General features: G+C 40.3%; 1 protein-coding gene across 7 annotated transcripts in view; it reads right to left on the reverse strand.

Annotated features, from left to right (window-relative positions):
- LOC116223235 (leucine-rich repeat-containing protein 27) overlaps positions 1 to 20,219 on the reverse strand; it is a 74,858-nt gene extending 54,639 nt beyond the window's left edge. For 6 of the 7 annotated variants that reach the window (XM_031579250.2, XM_031579246.2, XM_031579249.2 and 3 more), the window contains exons 1-3: positions 19,987 to 20,219; positions 19,779 to 19,837; positions 245 to 397 (exon numbers count right to left, since the gene is read on the reverse strand). In XM_031579250.2, the coding sequence (XP_031435110.1) occupies positions 245 to 397; positions 19,779 to 19,837; positions 19,987 to 19,994 (220 nt within the window). In that variant the 5' untranslated portion in view covers positions 19,995 to 20,219. The remainder of the gene's footprint in view (positions 1 to 244; positions 398 to 19,778; positions 19,838 to 19,986) is intronic. The other variant, XM_031579251.2, reaches the window with a different exon arrangement.
- Positions 20,220 to 20,981: the final 762 nt, after the last annotated feature.

Below are 20,981 nucleotides of genomic sequence, written 5' to 3' on the forward strand. Positions count from 1 at the left end.
TGCCAGACTTTCAAATTCAGCCAAAATCTTATCATTAAAAAAAAAAACATTACTGTGCTACAAACTTTTATACTGCTTGGTAATATTGGAGGTTATTTAATAATTTCTTTCAGATGAATCGTATTTTTCACAATATTTACCACTCTAATTCTGTCCCATAATGTTCAAACATGCTTAAGCTTCTCAGCCTGGTGTTTTTTCGTCAATTAGGTAACACTTTTGGCTGTTTTACAGTACCACTCACCTAAAACTGAGTTACAAATACCAACAGGTCGCTTTGCCATAACTCGCCGTAAGAATGGTAGGATTGCTGTAATGCCCTGCTGTACAACCTCCGGAGGTGGGAATGAGATGGGACAGTGTCTGAGGTTCAGGGCTTTGAGAGTTACAACATTTCCTGAAAAGAATATAAAATTAACAGTCAGCCTTTTTTTTACATTACCTGAAATCAGCAGGTTTGTTGTTTATATGCAACATGAATGCTGTCAGGGCCAACAGAATATTGTAGGTCTTAACTGAAGCTCTGGACCATTATTATTAGCTTGCTGCTAACACTTTAACAGAAGATCCATTGAGAACACATAGTAGCTAGCTAGCTGCTAATAAGTTAAAATAGAACTCGAAACAAGCGCCAAGTAGCCTCATTGGTGCGTTTTGCCTCTGATATGTGGGGATCGTGATATAACTGGCTGATATAAATGAATCACATAAAATAAATGAATCAGAGCATGAGTGACAGCCGCAACATCTATCATTATTTTCATGAGTTCACAAGCTAATCTGCTATATTAGCGCTGCACTGCAACTGAACAGCGAAACTTGATTTTTCTGAATACACCCCCAAGACGGAATTTCACCTGGCGATATAACGCGTATGTGGAAACTCACCGTTAAGAGAAAATGAAGAGAGTAAAGATAGAAAGAAGGAAAGAAAATGGAGTGATACAGAGAGGAATATAAGAATAGTTGCAGAAGGACAGATAGATAGAAAAATACAGATGGAAATAAAAACGAGTAGAGTATGGAAGGTGCCTCTTATCTCCTAGCTATACAATTAGGCCTATATTGACAGGGACAGAGAGAAAGGGAGCCTTCATATTGGCGTAAGTGTCAGTAGGTGGGTTTCCATTCAGCTTGTTCGCATTAGCTATGCGCATTCACGGTGATTCGCACAAACCAAATGCGCATCAGTGACCGTTTCCAATCACCTGAGTTTTGTGTAGGCTATAATGTACGCATATTTACATATGTTACGCACTCAGATAGCAGCGAATTCCATACCCATACAGACCTCTGTACATCTGGGAACGAGCGCGGTCTAGGGAGTTTTTTTATTTGGTGAAGGCCAACTTCACTGATCAGCTGTGGGTGGAAAACTTCAGGCTAACCAGGTCACGATTCGAAGAATTGGGCCAACTGATAGGCCCTGCTGTGTCGCCTGCAAGTGTTTGCTGCCGAAAGCCTGTCGCCACAGACGAGCGCATTGCTATAGTGCTCTATAAACTTGCAACATGCGCAGAATACCGTGTTGTGGGAGAAACTTTTGGCGTAAGCAAGACTACTGGCCATATATGTGTGTATACATTATGCTTTGCCATCCGTGAACAAGCCAAACAACATACAAAGTTACCCGACCTTGGCGAGGCGCAAGAGATTGCTGACCGCAACAACTGCGCACACCATGTCCCGCAGGTGTTTGGTGCACTGGATGGAACTCATGTTCCCATACTTCCCCCAGCAGCAGGTTATCGGGATTTTGTCAACCGTAAAGGATGGCCCAGTATCATTCTTCAAGCCCTTGTTGATGATACATTGATATTTAGAGATCTCTGTGTTGGAACACCCGGTAGCGCGCACAATGTGTTCGCTTCCTCCTGGCTTTTCAGGTAGACTAAAGGTATTGGAACCATTTGTTTAATTTCATATGATAGTAATAATAATAATAATAATAATAATAATAATAATGATGATAGCCTCGAATAAACTGCTTCCATCTACGTTAAGCGCATTAACTCAATTTGAAAAACTAGTTAAACCACCTCCCTCTGGCGAATCGAATTTGTATGCGCATTGGGGAAGTTAATGCGCATCGCACGCGTTTCCAAACAGGATTAAATATTCGCATAGAGAAAATGCGCATTAAAACATGGGATGGAAACGCACCTAGTGAAACACAAGTGCAAGCCAGTTTAATTACCCTATTATGATGTCACAATGGTCCAATGGGAGGAGGTTTAGAAGTTTTTCTTTAAACCTCTAATGGCCTGTTAGAATTCTACTAGAGCGGCCACGATTTTTAAAGACACATTTCTTGTACTGTAACATTCATTCTATGGCTGGGCAACGATTACAATTTTTTATCGCGATTAATCGCATGATTTCCCTGATTAATCACGATTAATCGCATTTGTATACGCAAAATCCAATAATTAATTCAAATTAAAAACACTACAAAAGTAGTGTATAGCGCACTTTTATTCTAAATGTTCTGCCATATGAACGAAAGTGCCATAACATTTGTTGTGCAAACACTTTTAACATCAGCATTTTAATACAGTAGCAGTTAAATAAAATATTCATTTTAAATCTCAACTTAAACAATGTTATCAAAGCAAATACAAAATTAAAGCTCATTGCCACTGCCAGGGCATTAATGTTATCCTGTTCGTTATGAAAAAGAAAAAAACTGGCAAAAAAATCCTGAGCCACATTCATATAATTAAAACAGGCAATTTCTGAGGTTTACATTACATTTAGTCATTTAGCAGACGCTTTTGTCCAAAGCGACGTACAAGGGAGAGAGCAGTCAAGCTAAGAGCAATAAAAAGCATGGTGTAACAATAAATACTACTTTACATGAGAATTAGAAAACAACGACCTAGAAAAAAGGAAAAAGAAGTGCAGGAATGTAACTGCTGTAAGTGCAAGTTAAGCGCTAGTCAGGTGCCAGTTAGGAAGGGAGGTGCTCTCTGAAGCGTTGGGTCTTCAAAAGCTTCTTAAAGGTAGAGAGGGACGCCCCTGCTCTGGTAGTGCTAGGCAGTTCGTTCCACCAACGTGGAACTACAAATGAAAATTCTGGATTGCCGTACTTGCACAGACGGCAGTGCCAAACGACGGCAGCATTCTGGTGTAGTCCTTTTATTTATTTTATGACATCACGGTGCCTCGTAGAATCATGACTATACATGTGAAACTTAATTGTTAATGATACAAATATTCTCGTAATTATTATTATTATAATTCATTTAATCCAAGGATGTCTGTAGAGTTGATGTGAACGCAATCACCAACGATTTCTCACAAATTCATTAACACTTCTAACACGGAGAGTTTTCTTAAATGCGATTCCTCAAAAGCCATCTTGTGGTTTTTTTTAAGGAATCGCATTTGAGAAAACTCTGGCCGAGTTATGACTGCTATTTCGAGTTCGGAAAGTCTTCTGAAGTTCAGAACAAATCCCAGATGAGAAAACTTTCATGAATGCCAAATGTTTTCCTAAATCCAATTCAGAAGAAATTCCTTCTTAAATTCTTCTTAACTGCGTTCGAGAATGAGGCCCATTGTTACCCACACTAACTCATATGTGTGGGGTGTCATTGAGGAAAAGCAGTCTTATGCTAACAAGAGTGGGGCATGGACTGAAACAAGCCCTGAGAAATAAAGAACATGATTGCCCTCATCCTATACTGTGGTCTGGTGGATGCTCTTTCCATCGTTACTGGAGCACGAAGACCCTGTACCATGGGCTTTGGGCAAGGTCTATTATGTCACGGGAGCGGTTCAAGGCCCTTATGGCCATGTTACATGTAGTGGACCCCAGTGCTGAGGATGGAAAGGATAAGCTGAGAAAAGTCAGAACTTTCTTTGACCATTTCAAAGAGTGCTACAAAGCTCTGTATCATCCCTTTCAAAATGTGGCCGTGGATGAGCGAATAGTAAAAAGTAAGCACAGATCTGGAATTCGTCAATATATATATATACATATACATATATTATATATACATATATATATATAAAAAAAATGGGGACTGAAGATATGGGTGCTGGCCGATTGATTGACCTGTGATTTCAATGTGTACACCGGAAGAGATGCTGGACAACTGAGTCTTCATGGATTGGCGTATGATGTTGTAATGACGTTGATCCAGCCCCTGGTAAATCAAGGATACCACCTTTACTTTAATAACTTTTATACATCAATTCAGCTCGTGAAGCACTTATTCAGACTCAAAACACCTTCAACAGGAACAGCGGCAGAGAACAGCAGAGGCTTCCCTGACGGAATGAAAAATGGAAAAAAGTGGGCAAGAAAGAAAGAGCGAGGAAGTATGAGATGGGAAAGGGACAGAGAGTGCCATGAAGGGACCGGCATTTGAGATTTTATAGTTAATAAGGATATGCCATAGTCAATAATTCAATGTATCTTATACCTAGTAATTGTTACTTTTATTTGGATTCCACTAGCATGTACGCATTTCCTGGGTGAATATACTTGGTGTTGACCTGGGGAGTGAGGTGTGAAATGGCTCTCACCTTCCCCCCCCAGGTCGAGACAAAGGCCCTTGTCTCCATGGCCTATTTGAATAGACGGTAACACCCCTTAATATCAGTGTATTTAACAGACTGTCCCTGAAGGAATAATTCAGATATGCTGGGGTGCAGCGCTGTGAGGGAGTGTGAATCAGTCCCCCCAGGATTTCGCGGGCCTTTTTTGTGATAGTTGCGGCCTAAAATTCCTGATTTCGCGGGAGCTTTTCCAAAAAGTTGCGATGAAAGTTGCGGTGTTTTTTAGGTGTTTGTTGCGATGAAATTGCGGGAGCAAGTGAAAGTTGCGATAAAAAAGTTGCGAATTTCCCTCTTTGTAATTATAATTGAGTTATTGGTTGAACAAAAAGTAATTAATAAACAAACATTAATTAAAGAACAAAACCATTGATAAATGCCCCCCTAAATAACTTTATCAACATGCCAAACAAAAGATTACCAGGACTACAAAAATGTAGCAAAATAGGCTGTTCTGCCCTCTGCTTATTTAGGCCAGCAAATGTATGCTTGTATTGTTGTTATAGAAACGAACAGAAGTATAGTATTGGACTTTTACTTTGACATCATTAAAATGTTCGTCTCGTGAGAAGGCAACAGCTGTTAGACAGTTATCTAGAAACATATGCTAGCTACGTATGCTCATAGTAAACCTTGTGTTATGCTTTCCCTCACACCCTCGAAAACAATGACTACGTGTTTTGACTGTTTCATACTGTGATAAACATGTTTAAGTGACCTAAATATTATTTCCATGAACTGTGTTTGTGTTAGTGTTAATTATTAGTAATATAGCGATATGACCGTTATTCATTAATAATTCCGTTAATGGCTAACGTTAGCACTTGTTAGCCAGCTGTGCTGTAATCTGTTGTTGCTCTGATTCTTGATGTAACGAGTATAATAGTATAATAAAGTATAATAACGCACTGGTGGTGTAAAACACGTAGCGGGAACAGTACATAGGCTTTACTTATCCACAACGAAGTGCACCTGTTGGTATTACAAAAGGACCACCAGTAAGACTGAATACTATGTTATGAATGTTTCAGCCTTCACATATACAGGGGTTAAAGCAAAAAAAAATCCTTAGCCTGAACTTTTTTGTGTGTGTGGGAGGGGGGGGTGGGGGTCATGTCCCGTGGCATGGACACATTCGCAGGGTCAAAAAAACAAACAAACAAACAAACATTTAGAAATGAATGATTGCAGATTATGGTGAGACTTTTGAAACTGCAATCCCAAGAAAGGTCAGCAATAGTACTCCACTTCACTACAATATGGTACTAACACATTCGCATTCACGATTTCTTTTGATATCAAGTTTTGCTGCTAAGCTTTGTCCTTGAAAGGTTACAAGATGACCTACAATCACAAGGTGACATGTTATAAGGGTATGTCACTGGAAGAAGATTTGATTTGCAACCATTTCATTGAGGATATGAAAAAGGACAGCGATTTACTTAAAGTGCAACAGTGAACTGTAGATAATAATGTAGTTTTATATTGCAACATTTCCATAATTATTTTGTTAATAGAGAATATATCAATAAAATAAATAACAAACAAAACATTAAAATGTTACAAGAACTGGTAACTTTAATGTTGGGAAATAAATACAAAACAGGACTTTGTCCATGTACTTGTTGGTGGCTTCGTCGACATTTAAGGAAAACATGCCGTTTTTTTTAGCTTTTCCGAAATACGTCTTTTAAACTCTGGTGTTATGCCGTGTGTGTTAAAATAGCGGCATGCCGATTGGATATTGACAGTTTAGTCAAACACACGTCACACACACGGTCAGTTATTGATGCCGGTACATCAGCTGTGGATGTTGCTCACAACAACGGTGTGTGTTGGAGAGCTAGTTGCATATATTAGCTTTCTCGAGCACAATATGCAGAAGCAAGCACCTGCTTCTCTTCACTCATTACACCAGCTACCAAAAGGCTTACTGTCCTTCCCTTCCCATCTCTTCTATCCATGCCCAGCGCCATTTACTTTCATGAACTTACTTTCCATCCTACTCTCCTTTGGTGTGATGTCTCTCTACTCGGGCATCTTCGCTAGGCAGAGCGATAGAGAAAAGTCGGTGTTTAAAGCACATTTTCCCAAGACCCGCCCCAATCTACTTCTGATTGGCTAATAATGTTATTTTGAGAGCGGGAGAGTTGTGCTCCTTTCATTTCATTGGCAGACGAACTCATAAACTCGAAAGTGATGGTGATGATATCGAGACGTGTTTAAAAAAAAAAAAACGCCAAACGCCGCACGCCGGAAATCCGGCACGGTGCCGGAATACTTTAATCCCTGCATATAACCGGAAAAAAACAGCCTGTGTCACTGATCTGTCTGTCTGACGTCCTTCCTGCGTTTCTGCCAGTCTCATTCTATGCAGATCAATCTGTTTTACTATCCTTGTTGATTTATTTTATCCGTATAGGTGTTTATGTGGTTCAATTTCATATATTAATTTAAAGTCGTCCAATTTCAAGTTATCCATTCTTCAACACTAGCTGCTACCTTATCTTCAAACAGAAAGTAATGTTAAATCTCCATGGCAACAGCTCTCAGGGGTTTGGGAAATAATCGGATTCATTGCTTCCTTCATTATTCACAGCAAAATAAATAATTTTTATTACATTTCATTGATGTATTACCAGACTCTATGTAAAAAGGGCCACGCACACCTCGCAGAAAATTATAAAAATTTAAGCCAGATCTATTTCTGAATTCTCGGAGGACATGGGATCCACGTCTGGTGTAGCCATTCTCAGAACTCTGCTAGTGCAGGGCAGAATTTACGCCCTTGGTGTAGCCGCGGAAGGGAGAAAGTTGTGGGAGATGACAATGATTTGTCAAATTTGCGGGAAAGTTGCGGTGATGTGTTAAAATTGCAACGTCGCGCTGAATTCGCGAGGAATCGTTGAATTCGCGTGAATTGGTGCGATCGCAACTTCCTGGAGGGTCTGAATAGGATTTAGTTTTATACCATATATTGAAGATCCAGTCTTAGGTTTGTCAGTCATGGCTTCAGGTTTATTCTTGAACAATGGCGACCGACATTGTTGAGACAGAGACAGAAGATTCACCAGACCCTCCAGGAAGTTGCGATCGCACCAATTCACGCGAATTCAACGATTTCAAAACAGTCAAAACACGTAGTCATTGTTTTCGAGGGTGTGAGGGAAAGCATAACACAAGGTTTACTATGAGCATACGTAGCTAGCATATGTTTCTAGATAACTGTCTAACAGCTGTTGCCTTCTCACGAGACGAACATTTTAATGATGTCAAAGTAAAAGTCCAATACTATATTTCTGTTCGTTTCTATAACAACAATACAAGCATACATTTGCTGGCCTAAATAAGCAGAGGGCAGAACAGCCTATTTTGCTACATTTTTGTAGTCCTGGTAATCTTTTGTTTGGCAAGTTATTTAGGGGGGCATTTATCAATGGTTTTGTTCTTTAATGAATGTTTGTTTATTAATTACTTTTTGTTCAACCAATAACTCAATTATAATTACAAAAGAGGGAAATTCGCAACTTTTTTTATCGCAACTTTCACTTGCTCCCGCAATTTCATCGCAACAAACACCTAAAAAACACAGCAACTTTCATCGCAACTTTTTGGAAAAGCTCCCGCGAAATCAGGAATTTTAGGCCGCAACTATCACAAAAAAGGCCCGCGAAATCCTGGGGGGACTGCCTGTTAAGTGCTTAACATTACAATGGAAGGATAATAGACGAGTCACCATTTTATCCTCCATTGAAACCGCTAATAACTATGTCATAGTCACACGGAAACAAAAAGTTCAACATAAGGGGACAAACGTTGAGGTAAAACAGCCGCAAGCCATACAGAATTACAATCATTACATGAATGGAGTTGACAGATATGACCAATTGATGTCAAAAAATTATTCTCTTCTGAAATGTAGGAGGTGGTGGAAGGTGTTGTTTTTCCACACGATTGACATTGTAGTTGTAAATAGTTTTATATTGTTTGAAATACACAGAGCTGCAAATCCAGACAACGATGACCTAAAGCGGCCTAAAAAGTTTTCTGTTACATAGTACAGAGAGGAGTTGGTCAGACAGCTGGCAGTTAGACTATGGAACACCTCCAGTCCACAGACCCCCTAAAAAACAAAAAGGGGAATATGAAACAGAGCATATCCCAAAGGCATCTGATTTGAAGCGAAACTGCAAAGTGTGTTATGCTGCTATGGGAGTTGAACTGAAGGTCAAGACATACTGTGGTGCTCCTCAGTGCCAGGTCTACCTTCACCTAACAAATAAGCAACATTTCTTCCAAATATGGCACAGCAACAAGCACAAGCATTGAGACATGTGCGATGAGGTCATTGTTGTCTGGATTTGCATCTCATTGTTTCATTGTTTCATGGCAGTCAGAGCACATACTCATCTGTAGTGACGGCACTCCGTCACACTGCCCTCCACTTTGGGAAAGTGCACCTTGCGCTTCATGCACACAGGCATTCCTAGCGCATCCACCAACCGTACTTCTCCCATCCAGAGTGAGATATCACACATTAACATATGTTACAAAGTGTTCTTACATCACTGCTTTAATTGAAAGCACCCTAAATCGGTCATTTTGGGGGCTGGCAACAAAGGGTTACATTTAAATGGATTACATTTTTTACTTTGACATCATTCAAATGCTCGTCTCGTGGGATAGGGAACAGCTGTGACAGTTAGTACAGCTGTTAGACAGTTATCTAGTAACATAGTTATGCACATAGTAAGCCTCTATTTTCCTCACACCCTCGAAAACAATGACTACGTCTTTTGGCTGTCTCGCACTGTGATAAATATATGACCTAAGTTTAATTTTTATGAACTGTGTTAGTTTGTTGAAATGTAAAATGTAATTATTTATAATAATTATTAATAATAATTAAATAGAATGTATTTACTTATATTTATAATAATTATTAATAATAAATAAATATAATTTATTTACTTTACGTTCTAATATAGCGATATGACCGTTAGTACACCATTTATTCATAATTCTGTTAATGGATAACGTTAGCACTTATGAATATGAACTTGTGAATACAAAGTGGCACAAGCTGTTAGTATCCGCTCTGCTGCTCAAGGGACTCTGGCTGTCACGTGTCTATTGTGTTTGTTTGTGCTCCTTGTGTTTTTGTTATGCCATGTGTTTTCTGTTTTGTTCTGAGACTCCGCCCCACCTGCCCTGTCACTTCCTGGATTTCCCTGTCATCATCTACCACACCTGTCCTGTTAATCAGTCTACTCACGGAGCATTCACACGCTTCCGTTGGAATGTGTTGCGCCAACGGATGGCGGAGGAGGAGTCTGGCGCATGGGGTTCTGTTGATACCAGAGACGTTATAGTGAGATTGACAGGTCAACAAACCAATCACGCCACTAGCAAGCTGCTTACCTTGTAAGCAGTAGCATGCTAACATTAGGTAGGGTGCTCACACACCTCGCAAATCCTATCAGACGTATTTTTCAGTTACAATAAAGGGGTTTTTACATTGTACAGTGTCTATTTCTCTGTAACTTTTAAAAAATCTAAGCAAAAAAAAGTCAAACAAACAACTTTTAGGTACAAATACGACCATCTACGGAGTTTGGTCGCCATCTTTTTTTTTGAGCTTGACGCTTTTTACACGTGAGCATATACGGGATCTGATTGGCTAGCACCTGTGCTGTCAGTTATGCATGAAAGGCAATTTGATTGGCTGACGGATGCATTGCCTCACGAAAAGTTGAACATTCTTCAACTCTTGCTGCAAGCAAAGCATGAAACGCAACGCACGGGAACCCAACGGAGCCATAATTCAGTTCGGCAAAGGATGACGTCACCCCATTCAAAGTGAATGGAGATCCGTCAACCCTGACGGATCAACGCATTCCAACGGAAGCGTGTGAATGCTCTGTTATTGTCCTGATTAGTTTCTCCTGCCACCTGTTTGCTTCCCACCAATTATCTGTTTCCCCTCCAGTATTTAAGTTCAGTCTACCCTTTGTTCCATGTCTGATCGTAACCAAAAATCTGTGTTAGTGATGGCGAAATGAAGCTTCATGAACCTTTGAAGCTTTTCAGCCAGATGTGTTGAAAAAAGGTTCACTACTCGAAGCGTCGTTTGCTCTCTAGTGACACCTGCTGTTCATTAAAAATACGTTGTAAGAAAGATTTTCTCGGGACAGTGAATTTGTTAAATTTGTTGTGGTGCGCAAGGCCTGCTAAAATAACATGCACACAAACGTATGGTGAAGAAAACCTCCATTAATTCAAATTTCATTGTAGGCGAAAACAACGACAATAAAGGCTTTCCTTTGCTATTCTTTGTTCTAATAATAGTCTGACCGATGGAATAAAGGGTTGTATGGTGGCACAACGGTTAGCGACGTCACCTACATGAGTTAACTACACAGTTTCGAAGCCTTGTCAAAGCGAATTTTAACCCGATGTTTTGGATAAAAACGCCTGCTGATTATCTTTACTCTATTCTGTAGCCTATGTTGTTGGAACAGAGTTAAAGTGCTTTTGGAATACAGGTCAGTACTTTTGTAAAACCAAGTGAGAGTGCTTTTGGCCAACTGGTCAGTGAAAGTGCAGGGCACTGAAAAGGGGGCGAAAGTGCTTTGTGCAACTGGATCAAGGAGCTTTCTCTTCCTAACTGGCTCCATAACTCTATCTCAAATAATCTATACTACTAACAACACCAAACAATCTAAATCTCCAACTCCCGCTAAATCTCCAACTATCGCTAAATCTCCAACCACTGACAACAACAACCACGAATACGAGATGAGAATTTGGACATCGTATAGTCGAAGTGTCCCGCCAAAAGTGAACGAACGAACCACTTGGTGAAGCACTTGATTCAAATGAGGCTTCAGACGTCACAAGTGACGTCATTTCGGCAAAACGATACAAGCCTCGATACGCGCTCCATCTGGAAGTGCTTAATTTTCGCGACACAAGCTCCGAAGCCTCGGGTTCATTTGTAACATCACTAATCTGTGTGAAAGACTGTTAACTGGATTATAACGCTTCTGTTTCCTGACTATCTGCCGGTTTGAGATCAGTTGTTGCTTTTTGTGTTTCTCCGTCTGCTCTGAATTTTTGGATCTTTTGTGCGTTACCTTTTTGACTTTTTGGATCTTTTGTGTGTTGAATTTTTGAACTTTTTGATTAACCTTTTTGTACAAATAAATCCTAATTTTTCCCTGCATTTTTGGTCTGCAATTGGGTCTCTTTTCCTACGGAACGTAACACAAGCACCCTGAGGGTTTCTACCTTTTCTACCTCTTCCCATTGTAATTTAATAATAGGTTAAATTGAGAAGTCTCCGCTCTGTTTGAACAGGATTTTGATTATAAAAATGATTGGAATCATACAGAAATTACATCTATAGCACAGATCAGTAGAGAAATATTAATATTGATTTTATTTCATCATTATTTCTTTTTTACTTTTCATGATGACAGGTGAGGCTCTGAATGAATCTAATAGTAACTTGCTGTGTTTAGTTAAGATACCTTCTACGTATTTTCCTTTTTTGTGTATTACAGTTTCACTCACAGTACACTATGCAAACAATATGCAGAGGGCCCGGGCCTTCTCCTTCAGCGAGGAAGAAAGATAGAGCCATGGCCGCGAGCAGTGCTAAGAGAAAAATTGATGCAGAGAATCGTGTCTTTCAGGCGAGATGGGAAGTAGATTATCTGTTCACAGAATTTAAAGGCAAACCCATGTGTACACCAACAACAGCTACTTTTTACCGGAGCCACAACCACACAGGAGTCTTCACTCAAGGCAACCTATGCTGTTGCACTTGAGCTTGCCAAAGCAAAGAAGCCCTTGTCAGTTTGCGAAATTGTGAAGAGGTGTACCATAGAAATGGCCAAAGCTTTTGGTGACGATAACATGGTGAAAAACTTTGAAACAGTCTCCTTGTCCCGTCGGACGGTGACTCGCAGATTTTGTGAGGTGCGAGGGGAAGCTGAAACAATTAATGCATGACTGCAAGTACTTCTCCTTTGCCTTGGATGAGAGTACAGATGTGATGGATGTTAGCCAGCTACTGATTCTTATAAGAACTATTGACAGTTCATATGAAGTGCACGAGGAGTTGTTAAAATTGGTGTCTTTGCATGATACCACTACGGGCACGGACATTTTCAACGCCGGTAATAGTGTTGCAAGCATACATACATACATAGACGCCCCATTGGCCTTTGGATCGCGTGTCAACGTCGCCGCCATCTTGGGGAGGTGAAGACTGGCCTGTAAACAAACGCATGTTAAGGCCCCGTCACACCATAACGTTCTGGTCAACGTTCTCATCGTTCAATTTAAAGCGTTCTAGGGCGAGGTGGACACATCTGGCGTGTGACTAACAACAGAATAGCGTGGGATTGACCCACGACTAGCGTGGGACTTACGCATGAGGAGCGCGTAACAGCGACCAAGTGACGAACGTGTCACTGGCGCGCGACGAACGATAAGTCAACTTTAGACAAGCGTGTTGTGCGTGTGATTAACGTGTGAATAACGACAGAACGCTGGAAAATCATTATGGATTCAGTTGATCTGAACAGTGAACATCATGCCACCAAGACGACGAAAAGGTGTGAGGGGGGCTTCTGCTACTAGCGCTGCTGCAAGTAAGAAGATGATAAATGCTGCTGAAAGTAAGAAGAGTACAAAGCCTCTTTCACTAGCAATGTCTTCGAATGAAGATTTACTGTTATTATTACTGTGATTTACGAAATAACGGGTGTTATTCTTGGGGTTTTATGTTATTAAAATAAATTATTTAAATTTGACACTGAATTTGTGTTTCTCAATGTTTATTATTAGAAAACATCAACACATCCACACACATAGTCCATGTCACAAGAGTCTTCATATCATATCCATCTGCCATGGAACAGCACCAGCTATAACAGTGCTCAGCTATGTTCAAGTTCAGTACATCTACTTCATGCTGGGCTCAAGCAAGCATATATACCCTCCTTAGTCTTTCTGGATCCTCCATAGTGGGCGTTCTCTACGGTAGCCCAAAATCAACTGAACCCTAGTTAAAAAGCATCGGTTTATATAGGGTAGACTGAGTACAATTGAGACACCCATTTAAACCCATTGATGGTGACTGACCAAGGATTGAAAATACAGGCTATATCACAATCAAGCTGTATCAACTGTACCCGATCTCCCACCTTGCTTATTTAGACCCCAAGATAAATCATTCTTATTACTTTCATGTTTGAAAAGACACCCATTCATATAGGACAGTTCTAATAACAAAAATATAACATTTTATTTTCATTTGCTTTGTTTGTTGTCTAACTTTGACTTCTAACCTGCTTATCGCGGGTACAGTTGAGACATTGTGTGGGTTAGGTGCTCAAATTTCCTGGGATCAAAGAGGACGTTAGTAGGCATGTCCAAACTAAAAATCACGTCTCAGGATTGCTGCGCACATAAGTTATTTCGGGTGCATCAACTGTACTCAGTCTACCCTACCCACATGCATGGACGTTCGGGAAACGCTAAATGACGCTCATTGGACGCCATATGACGTTCGTTTGACGTTAGTCACACACTGCGTGCGCTAGGGGTCCGTTCAGTGGTCGTTGACAGGTCGCCAGTGAGTCGTTCACTGCAAGGAAAACGATTAATAACAACCAAGTAACGCTAGGGTAACAACTGACTAACGAAAGCCAAACGCGTGCAACGTTAATAAAACGTTTCACGAACGTTCTACAGCGTTTAAATTAAACGGTGAAGAACGCTGGTCTCCATGAGAACTTTTGTGCATGTTCAAAAAAAATTATTCGGACCAGCGTTCTCCTCCGATTACCGCCGTTTACAGCGTTCACCAGCTTTCACACAACGTTCTTATGGCGCTATACCAGCGATCATGGACGATTACCAACATTTCCTCTAACGTCATAGAACGTTGACCAGAACGTTATGGTGTGACGGGGCCTTTAACATTGGAGCTGCGGCTTTTCTGGATAAAAAGCACTTTAGCGTTTACATTTCTCAACCGATTTCACTGAGTTGTTTTTATATTCAAGGGTTTATGATCTACGTAGAGTACCAAAAAAGGTTTTGTCTCCATGTTACTTAGAATCTCGATAGTTAGACTATAATCGCCATAGACATTGTTTGAGATGATTGTAACTGAAGAATAAGTCTGAGGGGATTTGCGAGGTGTCTGAGCCATCTATCTAATGTTAGCACGTTAGCAAGGTAACTACCTACAAGGTAAACAGCTCGCTAGCGGTGTCATTGGTTGTTGACCTGTCAATCTCACTATAAACGTCTACGTCAGGGGTCGGCAAGTAACTTGGGCCGCGGGCCAGTATTTTTCCTCGCCACTGGCGGGCCAGAGTCTGGGTTACTGCATATTAAGACGCTGCGAAAGGTGCCCCTTAAGTGCACTCGCAACAACTAGGCCTACATGGAGAATGAATAGGTCTACTACAAATAACTAATGATAATAAACCATGTGAATGAGCCCATTGGTTGTCTGTTTGAATAATTTAATTATTTTAACAAACTCTCTGTTATCCCCCTCTGTCAATATAGCCTTGCCTATTGTGAATAATAGCAATGATGAAGTTTTTTCAACATTGAGCCTCCTAATTAGACCTAGGCTACAACTTAGATTACTTTTATTTTGAAATAGTTGGTTGACGCACCTCCTTAAAATGTTACAATGTTTATTGTTTGGGAAAATAGCGTGCAGAGAGAAATTAGCATACGATGTCTTTGTCAAAAGGTCTGAAGAGGAAAGTTGACAACGACAACAGAGCCTATTAAGAGAAATGGAGAAACAACTTTGCCTTTATCTTACCCAGTTTCACTAATGGAAAGCCCATGTGTCTCATCTGCAACAAAGTTGTTGCGGTCTGCAATCGTACAATGTCAATGATCTAGCTATGTCTCTTCAATTTAAGGAGTGATGAGGCTGGGGCACTCAATAGCTCGCTATCGACTAACTCCTCAGACTAATATTACCTCAGACAAGGTAGCTAGCTAGCAGGTTAGTTGGCAAACTAGTCTTACAAAACGAGATGACGATACAAATTTTAAAAGAAGTTTTTTCTGATTTTCACAAACAGAAAACACAGCCGATTACTCACGTTGTCATTGGTGCACAAAAACAGCTCTCACTGACTGACACTGGTGCTTGCTTTGTAGTAACAAAGTGCCTTGTCATTTCTATGAGTGAGGTAACGTTAAAATTAGCTTCATTGAACGTCCTACAAAAGTCCCCCAATAAAAGTGTCATGGGTTTACGATCCATTTAAATTCCATTGAGCTAGCAATGTCAATTCAGAGATGCTAGTTATAAACCAACCGACACTTCTCTGTGACAGCCATATGAAGACGTTACGAGAGGGTTGCCTTGCCAGAACACACAGGAGGATGCTAGATAATATTACTATTTCTAATACGTTTTTGAAATTTGACATCAACATGGTCGTCACTGTCATCCAAACATGGTGGCTCGTCATCGTTGGTGCACATAAATACTGTCTCATCCAGTGAGAATAGACGTGGGCGTTTAGGATTACTAGCCATAACTGTAAAACTAGTGATGTGTCGTTCGTGAACGATTCGTTCATTTTGAACGAATCCTTACAAGGACTCGAGAGTAACGAGTCCTCTCAAAAAAAGATTTGTTCATTTTCTTGTGGCCACGCATCGGGACTTGCATAGGCTCAGCCAAGGAAACAGAAATGATTCGTTGAATGCAGGTCACGTGGGAAATGATCCAAAGATCCGTATCCGAAGACCGAGTCGGAAAATGAACGAATCATTTCTGTTTCCTCTAGCTACCAGTACTGAGCCTATGCAGGTCACGTGAAAAATGATCCAAAGATCCGTATCCGGCAGATGAACGAATCATTGATCCGAAGACTCGGTTGGCAGAAGAACGAAACATTGACCCGAAGACACGGTCGGGAGGTGAATGAATGAACGAATCGTTCACCTCCCGATCGTTCATTGACCCGAAGACACGGTCGGGAGGTGAACGACTCGTTCATCTGCCGGATACAGATCAGATCTCGTTCATCGTTCATTTTCCACGTGACCTGCATAGGCTCAGCACTGGTAGCTAGAGAAAACAGAAATGATTCGTTCATTTTGACTGGGTCTTCGGATACGGATCTTAGGATAATTTTTCACGTGACCTGCATAGGCTCAGAAGAGGAAACAGAAAAGATTTGTTTACCTCGTTCACTTTCGCGTGGCTAGGGTTAGTAAGACGTGAATGATATTCCTTCATTAGTAATAATTATTTTAACTTTTTTGTTCTTTACTTAGAGTTCTGCGTAATAGCTTGCCGTGATAATTGAATGCTAGTGTGATAATAAATGACCACTTCAAATCATCCAGACTATCATGATAGATTATTTTAATGCAGGAATTTCTCTTAGCACCCTGTCTCTTTATAAAAACTTGGCTACGATCAGAATAATTTGACGGGCCCATAAAAATAACTGGCGGGCCACAAATTGCCCACGGGCCGCCTGTTGCCGACCCATGGTGTACGTTATCAACTCAACCCCATGCGCCGTTTCACCAGTAAACAGGGCTCGAAATTGGCACTGGCCAAGCCCCAATGGCGTGTAGATTTTTGGGCTGGCGACTAAATTGTGTCCGATGCTCCGCCACTTGGCGAGTGAAATTGATGAGTACAGCTCCCGACTACCGCGCCAGTCATGGTTAAAAAAAAGCTTGCAACGCCAACACGAACAGTGGGAGAGGGGGAGGGAGTTACATAAAGTTCTAAGAATTTTTATAGAACTATAACAATTTGCGCGCAAATACAAAGTTCTGATATTTTGTCCGAGAATACAAAAGTTTAGAGAGTTCTAATATTTTGAGCGCAAATCAAAAGTTGAAACACACTTAGTTGACCACACGCAAGTTAATGCAGATAAACGAAAGCTAAACTTCTTGAAATAATGTGGCGATTCATTGCCGGTGCATCACCTTCAGCAAAGGTGCAGAGAACTTCTAGGCAGGAAGAAACAACAGCCAAACCAGCAGCTACTAAGGAAATGTTGCAGTAGGAAGCTTGTTGCGGATAATGGGGAGCCACGACAGTGGCTGAAATACGTTGACGGTACTAAATATAAGTGTAGAAGAAGAGAAACGGCAAAACAAGCTCTCCCACGCCCCCTTCATTGAGGCAGAGGTACTGTTTGCCTCCCCTCTGTGTTTTTTCAATGCGGTTTTATGTCAGATCATCAAGACTAAATAGGTTCTACGCATGCGCTCAACCCAGTTTGTGAGGGATTGCGCAATCTGAGATGAGGCACAGCTGTTTGAACAGGCCATGTGCAAATTCAGCGATTTTGATTATAAAAATGCTGGAAATGCTAGCACAGATCAGTAGAGAAATATTAATATTTATTTTATCATTATTAGGCTCTGCCTCCCCTGACTGCACGCCCGTGGTTCGTCGGTGTTGTGGTAGTTGTCAGGGTACGGCTACTGCTACTTTTCTAGCTCTGTTGAGTTGATTAGGCCTACTTCAGATAGACTTTTCAAAGCTGGTCAAGTGTGTAGCCTAGGCCTACTGCTACATCGCAGTGCAGGCCAGCCATGGGATTGTAGCCTACTAAACTAACATTCTGTGACAATTTTTTCAGAATAGGTTGATGGCTATAATCTGCTTTTGAATATGTATGCTATATTGTTAGTTGGACAATATTTATCTATCATATAGGTGTCATTTTAAAGCTTAATTTAGATATTTGTAGACCTAATGCAACGCTTCTTATGAGGTTAAATGTATTCATCTGAAGTACATTTTTAACTCTTGAATGTGCTTTGATAAATTGTTGTCATGCAAATGTTAATTAAATAATGTTTCTCTACAGTTTGCATGAGAAGAAAGGGGTACCTGTCGGGAAGACCTACATCAACACCAGCCAGCCAGCCACCCAGCATAACCAAACACATACCAAAACCCCCAAATCTATAAAACTGGGTTTCAGACAGCATATGTTGTATCGTGAAGGAGGGCCTTTACAGATCCCAGGTACAACATACAGGTACAACTGTGTTGCGGATGTCACCAGCCAATTGGGCAAAATTGGTTGATTTTGTTTCATCCATTCTGACAGTTATTTACAATGTGAACGGAAATAGCCATAGTGGAATAGAATGGCCACATCTACATTCTGCAACAGTACCTCCACCTCTGCATCGGTGAAGTTAGGTCTGCGTTTACTTGACCGGTGTTCACTTTCTGCTTTGACATGATTTTGATCAGTCTCAAGTTGCTTTCGCGTTGCCTGTGGATTCTGTGTCTTTTCTTAGGTCGTTTCCCCCTGTATACGCCTAATCAGAATGGTTGTATACCGTTTGAAAATGTATGCAAGCTATTTAACCTGCAAAACAGCTACATTTTGTCGGACAATGGGTCATTAAAAGGTTACAAGTTGTTAGCGTCATTGATCGGTTGTCGTGATCGGCGACTAGAAAGCATTATCGGAGTTCCCCTATTTCATATCTTATTCAAATTAATTTCAAAAGAAACGTGTAATACAAAAAATGTTATATTTTTTTTTACTTGTAATACAAAAAATGAACATCAGCCGATTCCGATTGCTGGCCGATCGATCGGGCCATCTCTAGTGCCTACTGCAGGAAACTCAAAGGCAGAGAGTTTCTTTGAGAGTTTCTTTGCTACTAAAACAAACATGAAGCCTGTCAATTGACGTACAGGACTTTACAATGTGGGAAACATCTTATGAACTTAGGGACTTCTGTTAAATTCCTTTTAGGGATTTCAAAATATATGTTGCATTTTCAGTCTAACTAAATACAACAACAGTGGTAAACAAGTAGACTTAATAATAGATAGGCTTATTTAAACCCGACTAGAAATGACAGCACCTCTCCAGTTTGAGAACCACTGCCTGGTCATGATAATAAAGGCCTAATCTCTCTGCTTGGTTCATTACATTTGAATGGATAATGTAGCAGCAGAGACAACCAATCAATTTCAAGATAATTTAGATTGATGTTCATTACCTACTACAGGAGTCCAACCAAATGAATCTGTTCAAGACCAGTTTAAATGCAGTGAATGTGGTTTGGTAGAGCCAGGCTAGGGGACATGATACAATACAGATATAATTAAAAAAAGAGGCAAACTCATCACAGAAATGTCTAAACATACATACCCAGCTCCAGTGGAAGCTCAGTGACCGGATTTCCTTCCAATAGTAACGTTCTCAAACACCTTCAATGATTAATAATAAGACAAAACCTTTATTAATCCCCGTAGGGAAATCAATACTCAACACACAACCTCCAACAATACCAAACTCAGATAATTAAAGTAGATTACAAGGGTATGGATTATTTTTGACTGAGAGGATAGTTATTTACCTGTGCATGCCAATGTCTGTGGGAAGTTGTATGATTTTGTTGTTTCTTAGATCCAACCATACTAGATTTGACAAATTAATAAACAATGTGCCCGGAAGAGTAGATATTTCATTTCCCTCTAGATACAAATACTATGACAGAGTAAAGAGATTTAGAAACAACAATTAGCCTACTGATTATACTGTGGTAAGTAAACTGTAATTCTGAAGATATAGTTCCAACAAAAACTGTTAGTAAGCAGATGAAATAACATTTTAAGGGGAAAATCCCCCCCTTGCAACACATAATTAGTCTGATTAGCTTGTTAAGCCTTCAATTCCATAGAAAGGTGCATCCAATCATTAGAAAAAGTATTTAAGGTAGCCAATTGCAAGATGTGCTTCTCCTTGATTCTCCTCTGAAGAGTGGCAACATGGGGGCCTCAAAACAACTGTCAAATGATCTGAAAACAAAGATTGTTTAACATCGTGGTTTAGGGAAATTGATGTGACCAAGAACACACTAAATTACTTAATTTCAGTGCAACATAAAAAGGAAAATATTTGTTAACGGGCATTGGCATTTTCACAGATGAAATCACCAAATCTAAGTACAGGAGCCGGCTTACTGACAGACACCTCACAGACTGCCACAGACTGGCTGTCTGTGCTTATGAGCCGAACTACAAGGCACTCACAGACAGTGTTCAGTCACAGCCATCACACTGACTTGTCACATGAGAAATTTGTCCGTTTTGTGTTGTAACTTCAGTTGATAAATAAAGCAGTTCATATCCAGCCTGCTCATTGCAAATGTGTTTTCTTCTTGTTCATATTGTGTGCGGTTAACAAATATTTTCCTTTTTTATGTTGCACTGAAATTAAGTAATTTAGTGTGTTCTTGGTCACATCAATTTGAAAGCTGGACCAAATTGTGTAATTTCATTCAATTACAATTAGAAATTACAAATCTTGCCTGTCACCAGGGCTCGGAATTAACTTTTTGGCTTACCAGCC

Source organism: Clupea harengus, chromosome 13, assembly GCF_900700415.2.
Source record: "Clupea harengus chromosome 13, Ch_v2.0.2, whole genome shotgun sequence".
NCBI classification, from domain to species: domain Eukaryota; kingdom Metazoa; phylum Chordata; class Actinopteri; order Clupeiformes; family Clupeidae; genus Clupea; species Clupea harengus.